This window comes from Vanacampus margaritifer, chromosome 10 (assembly GCF_051991255.1).
Source record: "Vanacampus margaritifer isolate UIUO_Vmar chromosome 10, RoL_Vmar_1.0, whole genome shotgun sequence".
Taxonomy (NCBI): Eukaryota; Metazoa; Chordata; class Actinopteri; order Syngnathiformes; family Syngnathidae; genus Vanacampus; species Vanacampus margaritifer.
Window position 1 is genome coordinate 7,288,913 of NC_135441.1, and position 13,773 is coordinate 7,302,685.

The 13,773-nt window shown below is 38.8% G+C and overlaps 2 protein-coding genes across 3 annotated transcripts; both read right to left on the minus strand.

The window, feature by feature from the left end:
* Window positions 1–123: 123 nt before the first annotated feature.
* Window positions 124–7,128, minus strand: LOC144059191 (protein Wnt-8a-like). 2 transcript variants are annotated; one of them, XM_077578128.1, is made up of 6 exons: window positions 1,965–7,128; window positions 1,827–1,860; window positions 1,543–1,681; window positions 1,151–1,276; window positions 934–1,076; window positions 248–821 (listed from the first exon to the last, which is right to left on the minus strand). In XM_077578128.1, exons 1-6 carry the CDS (start codon window positions 2,033–2,035, stop codon window positions 255–257), a joined length of 1,080 nt encoding a protein of 359 aa, XP_077434254.1. In that variant the 5' UTR covers window positions 2,036–7,128; the 3' UTR covers window positions 248–254. The 2 variants fall into 2 exon arrangements, with proteins under 2 accessions (XP_077434253.1, XP_077434254.1); XM_077578127.1 differs by having other exon boundaries at window positions 124–821; window positions 1,827–7,128.
* An 11-nt stretch (window positions 7,129–7,139) lies between these two features.
* tmsb2 (thymosin beta 2) lies at window positions 7,140–8,462 on the minus strand. The gene is made up of 3 exons (XM_077578130.1): window positions 8,332–8,462; window positions 7,455–7,559; window positions 7,140–7,315 (listed from the first exon to the last, which is right to left on the minus strand). The coding sequence occupies exons 2-3, from the start codon at window positions 7,552–7,554 to the stop codon at window positions 7,278–7,280; spliced, it is 138 nt and encodes a 45-aa protein (XP_077434256.1). The 5' UTR covers window positions 7,555–7,559; window positions 8,332–8,462; the 3' UTR covers window positions 7,140–7,277.
* Window positions 8,463–13,773: the final 5,311 nt, after the last annotated feature.

Genomic DNA, 13,773 nt, shown 5'->3' on the forward strand with positions numbered 1-13,773 from the left:
ATATACAAGAGACAAACCAGACGTTTTCATTTCATATTATAAAAAAATATTTTATTAAGTCAATTTAATATACAATATCACAGTTTGGACTGGAGACCAAATTGACCATCCGCAAACGCAACTGTTGTTGTTTTGTTCGTATACAGTAAATGTTACTCAAAATCCAGTGTGGGGAATAACATGAAGTGCTATTAGATAGCATGCCGATCATTAGGTCATAAACTGCAACCGTGCGACACGAAACTGTCACTCAATCAGTGTCCACGCGGACGGTGTTTTCGTTTTGCTTTGTTGTGTGTTTTTCTGCCATTTCGCTTGCGCGCACAGTAATATTTAGTAACGACCCTTTTACACTTGTCACATTTGACCGTGCAGCACCAATGGAATTTGCAATTACAGCTACTGACAACATCAATGAACTTCTCCGCCACTCGGAGGCCGCATTCGTAGCACAGCCTGCGACAGCTTTTCCTTTCCCACAGCGGCATGCTTTTGTCTCCCTTCAGGCACTCCCGTCCCTCGGTGCCCTCGTAACCCAGGCTCTGGTTCCTGACGCAGTAGTCCGGTGAGTCCTCGAATAAAATGAGCTCCGTCCGAGGGATGTTGCGGAAGGCGTGCGTAATGGCGCCTCTGTTGTCCGCACTGTTGCCAGCCTTTATCGGCCTCTTGTCTACTTCCAACTTCGTGGCTTGGGAATGCTTAACTTTCAGGTAAGTGCCCACCTCTCTGAAGTCGGCCAGTTGCATCCAACACGTTTGGATGCTGCAGCTTCCAGACACGCCGTGGCACTTGCAGGCTCTCCTCATTGTGGCTTTAATTGCCTCAAAGAGACAGAACGAGCAGACATTTAAATTCAAAGCATAAATAGAATTTTTGCCCTCGGGCTTTTTTCTTTTCTTTTTTAAAATCGTTATTAGCAATTGAACGGCTTACTAGTCTCCCGGCCTCGTTGTTATGCAGGTTGACCGCAGCACGAAAATCATGACCATCTTCCAATGCGTCCACAAAATGTTTGGAGATCTTCTCGCCAAACGCCACATTATCACTACAGCCTGCCCAAATCCACCCTCTGCCTCCTGAAGATTAAAAAATAAAAAATAAATAGCCAAACGCAGGGGAAAACAAAACTGTCGATCTACACGCGTCATACCTGTCTGTCCTATTCTGGATTCATCACAACCGCAGTTATCAAAGTCTCCCATGCTGCAGTTCTTGGTGAGAGTATACATCACTCCTGCAGCACTGATGGCATGGACAAAGGCTGTTTCTCTTGTAGCTAGATGAGAAGCAAAAACAAAATAGTTATTTGTGTGCGGAACGTGTGCGTAAAATACAACAGTGTAATGATGAGAGCATGCGCGTAAAACGAAATACAGTTCCAACTGGGAGAGGCGGGTATGTTTTGCGCATCAGTGTTTTAAGTGTGACTATTTATTTGAAGGGCTGTCAGTAAATGACTCAATGTGTATTTAATTTGGATGATTTTAATGAGTTGAGAGCGCGATGGCAGCTCTTGCTAAATTTTAAAGAACCACTTCTTACCACTTCGGTGACCGTTATGTGTGGATAGCTGAAGCGTGCTCTGAGGGCAGTTCCATCTGTCCCAAGCAAACTGGTGTTTGCACTCTTGTATTCCACTTTGCGCGCCCACTTGCACACTACCAGCGTAGGTCAGAAAAGCCTTTGGAGAGAGAGAGAGAGAGAGAGAGAGAGAGAGAGAGAGAGAGAGAGACGGAATGTAATTTGTCAATGCGCGCAGCGAGTTAATTATTATTAATTATCGTTATAGTTGAATTTACAGTATAGTCCCAACGAGGTGTGTTTACCTTTGGTCCTGTCATGAGGAAATTCTTCACCGTCCTATGAAAAGAAAAGAGTCCAACAATAATCCGAGTTAGTCCAAATTGAAATACCAGCAAACCTAAGATTGAAAGAAAGTCCATGCAAAAGTATCAATGACAGACCAAGTGGATGCAGACTGTAAAATACAACTCGTGTAGAGAAGCGTCACGGTATGCAGCATCCAGCCTCCCATGATTGCAACAATTATGGAACACCCAGAGAAGAGTCGCGAAAAGAGAAGAGGCCTAACATAAGGTGCACCCCAACCTCCACGCTGATTTTATTTATATGGCGGTAGGCCCTCCTTGATTGACAGATTTGTCGAACAAGTAACGCTCCTCTGTGAAAAAGACGACAGTGAAGGTCCTGGCCTGTAGACAAATAGGAGCCGTTCCCGCATAAGTGCACTTCAAAGAGACAACGCAGACACGCCAACAGCCCCTCATTAATTCACCTGAATCGATCTGGTCCCCCATTCCCACCAAGTAACAAAATTTAATTACTTTATAATCTTGTATTAAAACTTAATATCCATGCAAAGGTTTTTGATATGTTGACACTGGTGGATATACCAACTAAATGATAATATTTGAAATGATGATGCTAAATCTTACCCACAAGTAGCCTACATGCATGCGTGGTGATTTTTTTTTCTCCTTCATTTTTGGGAAATGGCACCAATGTCCCACAGGGCACATGGTGACGACAAAGCCATAAAGTCTTGCAGGAGCTCAGCCCATATAGTCATGTAAATACTTCTTCACACATCGCCGACATTGGCATCTTGGTGATAATAGGATAATAGATGTTTCCTTCAGAAACAACCTGGTGTGAAAACAGTCTGGAATTTACAAGGGTATAAATCCATGAGAGCGTTAATGCGTGAAAGATACAGGGTCAGCTTTGAGTTGTAGGCCTAATCATACAATACTTTGACCTATCCAGGTCACAAAATAAACATTTGGGATTGTTAATCAGCATATTCACCTCTTCTGAAGATTTTTCGTGATTTAGCCTATAATTACTGCAAGTCATCAGCATTCATCTCATCAGTTTCTGTCATTTCTTAGCATTATTTGGCCTCAATGACATTGCCCAGTGATTAACATTAGATTTAACCAAAATTTCATCTACTTGTCCAAATCCCCAAATAAATCACTCAAAATCCCCTACAACAACAATGTGTTCATCTTGTAGAACAATAGATGGACGATTGGGCGAGAACATCAACACAATAGAAATGTTAAGTAGGTGACGATAATCCCTATAATTAGATATCATCCACAACATTCATCCTGCAATATGACTGAAACCTAGAGCCACTCCCAACCTGGATAGGACACTGGCTAATTCAAATCCCCTGGACTTTAATTAATAGAGCTCTTAACCATTTTAATGGCTTAATAACATGTGGACAATGGTTAAATACATGGGCGTGTTAATGTATGGGTGCCATCGAAACTTTGCTGATGAATCATGTGGCAAAATGTGACATTCACCTTCAGTTTGGAGCACTTGTCATACATACTAAGATGTAAAAATCTTGATGTAAACAACAACACAACCCATACTACTAGTAGTAGTATAAGCAGTAGTATTATACGACTTCTACTACAACTATTACTACTCCTACTATTTATTACAATAAACTACTGCTACGAGTACCTCTGTATACTTTATTACAATAGACTTGTATTGGTGTTGTAGCAGTATTAGGACAATGATCTGCTTTTAATATTATTTAATTCTATCAAAATAGTCTAACATTTCGTTTGTACTCAATCTCTTATTCTCCCTCTTATGACAATGATGATCATTGATAGCACTAGTAGTAGTACTATTATGAAATTGTTTTTGTTGTGTTTTAGTATTTTATTATACCATTGGAAGAACTAAACTTGTGCTAGATCTCAATCCATGGCTCTCTCTCTCTCTCTCTCTCTCTCTCTCTCTCTCTCTCTCTATATATATATATATATATATATATATACAGTATATATAACAATAGCAATCTTGTGAATCAATGAGGAGCAACTTTCTAATTTTGTCGAGTAATTTTTTGGGCAGGTCAATCCCGAGGAACTAAAGCTAGGGTTTTATTAAACAATAAAAATATGACAATATAACAAATGGACAATTGTTTTTCTTTTTTATATAGTCAACAGTTTTTATTTCTTAATTTTACATTACATGTAGCAGCAAACTTTACTTTCTTTTTTATTTAATTTGTATTTATAATATATTTATATAATTTATTGTGCAGACCTCATAAGTCAAAATCAAAAGTCAGGACTGCATTGTAAAAACAAATAAACAACATTACTGATAATATAAATATTTTTTTGCTACAGTATGAATACAATATACTATTACCTCATCAGCCACTCCTCTACTTGATGTACACTGTAATGCAACTTAATCTATTTATGGCTCCATTCCAGACACGTATTAATATGCCTGCCATTTTAGTGTTCAAATTTGGATGTTCTCTGCTTTAACCCAGTTCCGGTCACCCGAGCACTCAATTTCGTTGCAAAATGTGCTAGCTGTGTCAATTTTAGGATTTCTCGTCAACCTTTATGAGAATGATACTTTTCTGAAATGTATTTTAGTCACCACCATGGAGGCGATGATTTCTGACTCAGGAACGAGTCCGCAATTTGATTAGCTGAACTCATAGCCAGCCGAAGGCCTTTGCTAGCTAGCTGGTGCAATGAAAGTAGCACGGAGCTCCCCTCAATCTCCGATTAGCCTCAGTCGGGGACATGAACAATTGCGTGCTTCCGGCCCAGTGAAGTTTTTTGCAACCGTCGCAGCTGCTGATTCTCAGTTTTGCTATTCAATTTTGATGAAGTGCAAAATGCAAATTTTGCCTAGTTGCGAAGCTGCTCATTTCGAGCCTTGCAATCTGCACAATGAAAAGTGGGAGAACAAAAAATTATTTTATTCTAACAAACTTTTTGGCCAAATAAGGAGATTCTGTATGTGAAGATGGGGGATTTATGGTGATGTTAAGTGAGATAAATGGACATGGGTGGAACCCTTCACAACGACTGCAAAGGGTGTCCTGACTGGCAACGCCTGTCAGTGACCAAGATTTAGGGCTGTTATGTATCTGTTATGGACTTTGCCATCTTGCTTTTGTCATCCCTTTATATAGCTATAGCTATCTATAGCTCTTACGGTGTAAGTAGCACAGAGCTTCTCTCGGCCTCGGCCTACTCGCATAGGTGACGTGACGTAAGCCTAGCGAAGCTTTTTGGGGGTAGGGTCTAAAATACTTAAACAAAAAAAAATCCTAATGTCGCGTAAAGTCAGAAAACTGCCCAAACTACCAAAATTCACATGCACATCTACACCCATGCCCACTTTAACCTCTGAAAAAAATCCAAACAGTATTTGTATTTTTGATTTTATGGGCATTAGGCCTTGCTCTCCCCATAGACATTCACCTCAGAGAAAAAGCTTAATTAATATTCGAAAACTATGACCAGGCGTCACCAAACTTCATATGCTTGTCATCTCTACCTATGACACATCAAACTCTGAAAATATTAAAACAACCACCTCAATATGGACATTAAACATGTTCTTCATTAAGTGACAATGCTGTAGTGAGTATAAGAGAGGAAGACTTTAATGCGCATAAAATCCAAAATATTGGTGTGATCGTTATAATATCTTCAAAGAGTGGGTATAGATAGGGATGTCCACATAGATTTTTGGTAAAGCTTGATTGCAGTTTTCTGACATCAAGTGATTTTAGTTTTTTTTTTGTATTGAGAGATATTGTGTGGCATTTTTAGAGAATGAATTGGGCATAGGCTATGCAAAGCTGTGCACATAAAAGTTGTTGCCAATTGGTCATAGTTTTCTAAGCAATGGTAAGTTTTTTTCTCTATAGTGAATGTTAACAGGGGAAAACAAGGCTTAATACAATGGCGACTGTTTTGATATTTTGAAATAAGCATGAAAAGAGATGTGCATGTGAATTATGATAATGATTGGTCATATTTTTCTGACATTAACCATCGTTAACCTTTTTCACACTAGCGCTTTAGACAAAAACCTTTAAAAAAATCTTTGATTCCCAGTTTTGCTATTCAAGGTGACAAAAAAAAAGACTAATTTTGCCTCATCAACAGCAATGCAAAACCACATATTTCGAGCCTCGACTGTATTGTGTCCTTCATTGACAGCAACCCACTTTTCCAATTTAGCCTATTGTATTCATCCCAAGGCTAGGGTGGCTATTGGTAGTTTAGTGTCTACTAATTTGTGTATGAGATCTGACAGCTTTAGAATTAGTGTTACTGTATATATTCAGTCAGAGATATTTATTTTCTTTTTTCTTCTTCTCGTGCATATCTAGACATAGAATAGAGTTAAAGTATAGTAATTATCCTGTGTTTATTAAAATTGTTATTTTGCAATGACTTAAAAAGCTCTTGTACATGCTGTTGCATTAGAAATGCAGATGTTCCTAATATTGTGACCAGTGAGTGTGAGCCTGTGAGTATTATCTAATCCTAACTGAGTAACCTTTTTTTAAATTGAGAGCAACTTCTTGGCTACTGATTAGTGCGAAGGGCTACCAGTATGTGCAAATGTGCTCAAATTACATTTATCATCATCATGTATTATTATTTTATTATTACTAGATATTATTATTTAATTATTTGATTTATTATTAGTAGTAATAGTTAATATTATTGGTAGTGTACGTCATGATTATTTAAATTAATATTCAGGTGACGAAACCGATCCTGTTAATGATTTTTTCATAGCAATTTGATAATACCGAATATGCAAGACTTTTTCTTACATTTTCAAATGATCACACTTTCTTAGAAAATAACAATGTCCCATCACTAGTGAGCTATTTCCACATTTGTGACCTATGATCTAATCATTCTTACAGTATTGTGCTTGTTATTAATGTGGTGTTGTCTTTTTTATTGTATCCTGATATAGAAGAGACAAAATAAACATGATAATTAGGTTCCACATCTTGCTATTTATTTCAAAATGAAAAGTAAAAAATTATTACGAAAACATCCTTGATGGTTTGGCTCCAGTGGTTCCCTTTTTTTTTTTTTAGGAGAACCGCCCCCCTAAGCCACCCCTCCCCTCCCCATCTCCTCATTGTCTGGTTACCTGCCTCCTGTTGCTACATCACAACACCACTCCCCAGTTTGGCAATATTGGTGAGCTGTTAGCTATAGGCTAACAGAATGAGACAGGCAACCAGGCTAACCCTTTACACTGAAGTGATAGAGAACCCCCCCCCCCCCCCCCCCCATGAGGCTAAAACCCCTGGGAGCTCAGAGCACCCCTTTTGAAGACCAAAGTAGGAGATTGGAGTAGTGTGATAATTAAAAGAAAGTGCATTTTGCTGTGGCATCCCAGCTTCATTTCTTCATGTGCTTTAGCAGTCAAGGTGTGGCATCTCCTTTTCTCTCTTGCTCAATAGCTGCAAAATGGGACAGAAAAATGGTCAGCATCCGACTGGGACACGGGAGAGTTCATTGTTTGCATCTGTTGTGCTTTTTGACACTGGGTGAATTGAGACGCGTTGTTTCAGAGAATAATGACTGGCTGCATGCACTCACTCTCTTTGGTGGGTAGAGGATTTTTTTCTTTTGTCTCGGTCTTTTTCAGCTTGGTTTTGTCAAAACGGGAAATCTCCGTCATATCAGGCTTGTCAGACATTTTGACTGTAAAGACAAAAAAAAATGTTGAAATTGTTTTACCTTCCGAAAGGTAACATTGTTTTTCTGGGTTATCACAACTGCCAAATGTGTCCGTGGATTGAAATGATTTCGAAATGAGCATCTGAGGTGTTTGCATGTGAAGGGAGTGGCTTTGTGCAGCTAAGTCCACATGGTTGCAAGTTGCACATCCTCCTCATGTAGCACCACGTGCCTACTTTTACCCAACTGTGTATTCTTTCCTTTGTCTCTGTTTTTCCTTCTATGAGGCCAAATTCTTTGTTCTGTCCCTCTGCATCCACCCCTGCAGCGTGGTGCTCGACTGCAGTCAATTTCCTGAGCTAGCCTCAGGTCTGACAACGTGTCCTATGTATGGCCCAGTCACGCCTCTTCTAACCTCCTGCACTGTCAATAAGGCTGCCATACAATTCCACCAAGTAGAAATTGGTCTGTTAACAGGACTAGATGTTTCAATCTTTAGTGTCAAAGCCAACTGCATCATGGCATAATGATAGCTACACCCACCTCTGCCAAGCCCTGATCAGAGCATGTTTCTCAGTTCAATTAACTAATTACCCTAACACTAATCCCCATTGTTACTTCATCAGTATGTGCGCAACCATTCCGTTGCACATCTTCTTCCCCTTGCTGCCATCAGCAGGCAGCCTCCGGTGCTCCAGCCACACCCCAATCCTTTGTCTGACTCTCAGTGACAATCAACCAGAAAGATTAACAGAGGCACAGAGACGTGAAAAACATGCTGGAAAATACATCTTACCAATGGTCCTCGCAAACAGCAGGCTCAAATCCACCAGCGGAGAGGAGAGTAAGGACGGGTAGAGTTATCGAGCGTGAGAAGGAAGCTGCCGGTGTGTGCACGCTTGCCTGTATGCAGGGTGTGAGTATTAAAGGGAGGGAGGGAGTGAGGGGGGGAGTTACAAAGGAGAGAGAGAATGACTAAGAGCTTAGTCAGTCTTCCTTTTTGTCATCAATATTCATGCTCTTATGGGTCAATGACAAGAGACATTGTGTTATGTACAGCCCATATATGAAATTCATGTATTTTGTATATTGTCATTTTGGACAATACAAGTCATTGGCTTTTCTATTTATTTTAGAGGTGTCAAACAATAACATTTTAAAATCAGATTAATTACATCTTAGAAATCACGATTAATCACTTAATTAAAAATGCTTTTTATCAAAAAATTTTGCCCGCCAAATTTGACCACCTGTTATTAGGGATGTAACAATATCCAAACATCACCATACGATATTATCATGATATGAAGGCCACAATATGATCATTATCACAATATTGTCGGAGGTTGGCAATATTAAAAAAGGTCACGATATTGTAAAAAATTGAGCTAATACATAAAAACACAATATTGTGCTTTTTTACATAACAGCAATGCATATAAACAACCTACAATCTCTAATAACACTTAATATTTGCTAATGCACGCAGGCATAGTGTTCCTCCACATATTGACTCGGTTCACAAGCATATTAGATCCCCTTCATCTAACTATTAGCTTGGATTTTAAACATAGAAGGGCCAAAACATGCTTTGCGGAAATTAAACTGCACTAAAACACTAGCCACCAGAGGATGCTAGAACCGCACAAATGGAAATCAACCTGGCTTTTTTTTAAACAGATGAGCTGCTTTTAATATTGTGACATTACGACGAAGATATTGTGGCAGTTTTAATATCGCGATATCACGATACAGCGTTCCCTCGCTATAACGCACTTCAAGTTTCGCGGTTTCGCTGTTTCACAGATTTTTGTGTGTCCAATTTTACATGCATTTTTCACAGTAATGTACCCATTTTATAAAATGTATGACGGTTTGAGCATTGAGAATGTTTAAACAAGAGAGACATGTGAGAAAATGTAAATGCCTCAATGAGAAAAGTGTATAAACTATGTGGTGAGGTACGGGTTTTAGAGCCTTAAAACATTTATAATAAATGTAAAACATAAAACTAACTACTTCGCGGATTTAATTTATTGCGGGTATTTTTTGGAACCTAACCCTAGCGGAAAACGAGGGAATACAGTATTGCCGTTATCGTTACATCCCTTATGTTTATTAATCAAACATAACCTGTGCTACCTTAATTAACCGTAATCATCCGCTGTCAAGCTAAAGGATCATCAGTGGTCAAAATTAATAGTGCAATTAATCTGCGTTAATACATGATTAATGCAATAATTTTATCAATAATTTATCAATGACATCATGCTTTAACCTTGACAGCACAATTCAATTTATTTTTATTTTTTTTATTCTCAACATTTTTGTTCCAAAAGTCATTCCTATCTTATACAGTCCACAAGGAATCTGGTCACATACAGATGGCTCTTGATTCAAATCATTGAAACCTAGAATAACACATAGCACAAAATACTGCACTAGGCAAGCAACCAGCGCATTAAATATAATAGGATTAAATAATATGAGATTACAACACTCATGGGTAACTACGGGTAATTTAACACGTATAAATTTAAATTTGAGTCAATAATTTTGGGCCTCCATTTTAGAGTGTGGTTTGACAGATAAAGTAAATATGTTTAATGAGTTTGTTTTTGGTTACATAACAGAATAGATTGATTTTGAGTGTAAATGTCATTGGTAGTCGATTAAAAAAAACATTTTTCATCTTTTTGAGTTGATCATAACGTCTCATTTCGGAGATATTAGTCACATCCTTGATTTAGTGATCATGCAGCTCTTGATTACATCAGACGGTAATAGAATAGTAATGATGAGAGCCCTGAATTGTCCCTATAGCTGACCTCATGAGAAATGGGAGTTCCCTTCCTTAATCTTCTCAGGGGTTCACTGCATGGTGTTGTTGCCAGTTAGTGAGGTCACTTGCCGTATATATCAGCCAACCTCACAATATAGCGGTGATGATGAGTCAACATAACCCTCAATGTGTGAGCCAGACAGCATGTGCACTGCTATTCTGGCACTACTTACTCGATGTTATTTGCATTCTACAACAGCGCCTCATTGTGGTCATAAATAGTAGGGTCCTGCTTGTCCAAGTGTGGAACTGACCCATTTTTTCCCCAAGAGGCTCATGAGATTAGACCAGGGGATACCAACCTTTTTGAAATTAAGAGCTGCTTCTTGGCTGCTGATTAGTGTGGAGAGCTACTATCTTGATACACACCTCTGAAATGGCATATTTGCTCAAATTACCTTTATGTTGTTATTATAATTAATGATGTTCATTATTCAAATATGTGAAGCCAATGCTCTTGGTTAGGAGTTCTCACTATAATTAGGAAACATCAATGTCAAAATGCAACACTTCTATAAATCACTGCCATTGTTCAAATTTTCAAATGATCACTTCTACAACATTACCAGGAAATAACAATGTCCCATCGCTAGTGAGCTGTTTTTGGAGTAGGCCAGCGGGCTACTTATGTGGTCCTTGGGGGCTACCTGCTGCCTGCGGGCACCACGTTGGTGACCCCTTCATTAGACGGTTATAAAAGTTCATCGTCCTTTGAATGGAAACTACTGTAAATATAAGATTAACATAACCTCTAATATGTCAGTAATCTCTAGAATAAAAGGATCACTGAAATATAACCACACCCCTAATATAAATGCAAACTCACCTCTAATATTAATTCAACTGTTTTGTCAAACAAAACATTGATACAATTCAGAGTTTTCAATAAACCTAATATGCATATTTTTGGAATGTGGGAAGAAGCCGGAGTACGCACAGAAAACCCACTCGCTCAAGTATTGATAGAACATAAAAACTTCAACAGAAAGGCCTAGAAAGTCCAGATTCAAACCCAGAGTTTCTCACATGTAAGGCAGATGTGCTAACCAAATGGTCCACCATGCAGCCCTAGGTGATAGTTCATAACATTTCACACATAATCAAAAAACACAAGACAGAAACCTACAATCAAGCCTGACATTGACTAATGGAGATGTTAGTCAGAGTGGTTGTCTCCCAACCCAGAAGTTGTGGGTTCAATCACCGGCCCTTGTAACCATGTTAAAGTGTCCTTGACCGTGGTTCAGTGCTTTGCCCAGTCCCAAATGTACAGAAACACTTGACCACGACAACCTTCATCACATTCTCTCACTTGGCCATTCAAACTATGCATGGTCCCACATAACACCTACACAGTATATTTCGTAGAGTAAATTTTTACTCTAAAAAGACTATATTCGGTCTCTCTAAACAGAGTAAACTTTTACACTTAGAAGAATGTAAAATACTAAAAAACAAACAACAATAAAATGCTCAAGGATGGAATAACGATCCCACAACCTTCAGCATGGAACACAGCCACTCTACCACTTAAGCTATGCAAGCTAACATATTGCTGGTGTGTCCCAAAGGAGACCAAAAAATGGAGATATGAGGATTCTACCTGACGCTGATATATTGACACAAAGTAGGAGTGGTATGGGTCAGTGGTTAGGTTGGCTGTCTACCAACCCGAAGTTTCTGTGATTGCTCCTCAACTGTTGAGTTTTATTGTTTGTTTGTTTTAGAACATTTTACTCTCTTCCGAGTATAAAGTTTACTCTGTTTGGACTAAGACCGAATATAGTCTTTTTCAGTGACAAATTTACTCTATAATATGTACTCTGTAAAGTCAGTGTTGATTGCTAGACTGCAAAGGAAGCTCAGCCTAAATGCCCCTCCCCCTTAAAAAAGTGAGGAAATATGCACTGCTGTACAATCTATGCGCTATAATACTTTCACCTTTTGTTCAGAATCAGCTACTTATCACAAATAACTGACACAACTTCCTTCTAATTCATCCCTGCAGTTCCACAGTCGGACGCTGCTTCATAGGGTGGGTTGTTCCATTGCGCAAAACTGGACGGTCATTGGATAAATGCTGGGCTTTTACCCGCACATCGGATGCTCAGCGTCAGTGGGTCGGCCCAGACATCCGGCTACTGTGTTATGATTGGATGATCTGACAGAGGCGTAAAAAAAGAAAAAAGAGCTTCCCCGCATTTGAAAGTCCCGTATGTTTGGGTAGTGTCCTCCGAAGTCTACTCATGACATATTCTCTCATGCTTGGAAGAGATATGCCAGGGCCCTTGACAGTTAGTCATGCACGCACACGATGCTCCATGTTGGTGATACAAAATCAATGCGACTGTTCCGCCAGACAATCTTACTACAACGGCAGCAAATGGTTTGCAACTACTCTAAAGTATGGCCCTTGATTCTTAATGTCAATATGTTATGCGCTGTAGGACACAGCTGGACTCCGTATGCTTAAAAGAGCTGGAACAATATACCTGTAGTAGACTGTACAGATATGTACAAACTATACTCAAGCACTCAAACTAAGAAACATCTACTGCAGCTTGAACATCAGACACAAGCAAAATCATTACTTGGAAAATGAATGTAGTATGGACATTTTGTTCCCTTGCACCCAGGCAGAATTTTGCATTGTGATTCAATTTGATCACTTCTAACCTTTAATCTACCTTGACAAGGAAAATTACTTTCTCTGAGAATACTCACTCCTTACACATTCCAAAAAACATGCATGGTACATTCATTGCAGAGAGGATCAAATCTAGTTTACAGTTGTGCTCATAACATACTTTGAGTATGTAAATTTATGGGCATTTTTAATATTATTCTTATTATTTTTATTATTATGTGTGGCGTTGGTCAACTCAAGTACACCACACATCAAGCGGTACAGTGTGGTGGAGCAGACAGACTATGGCGATGTTTTCCCATTGTGTTGGGTCTCTTACATTTTAGAACAGTGTTAAAAATCAGTATGTGTGTACCCCATTTCAAATAGATGTTCACTTCTTGATTATGTTAATAGTCAATGCATGATCATGGTGTTGATTCATTTTCATAACTTTAAGCATTGCTTGACAAAAATACACGATCAATGTGATTTGTTAGTTACAAATCATAGATTCAGTTCTTATTTTTGTTGCAAAATCTTTGACCTTCTGGATAGATCTCAACCTTCCTATTAACCTTTATTTTTGAAATGTTAACACATTTGAGGGTTCCTGACTGACAAAGGTCAGTGAATGATGTGGCAGGCCAGTCTGACACTTTAGCTTGTTGATGTAAAATACAATTCTATTGAACCGCTGTGTGTATCAAGTTTGCCCCGATGCCCCTGTTTGAAAATGTCAAGATGAATGTAATTTCCAAAGTACTGCT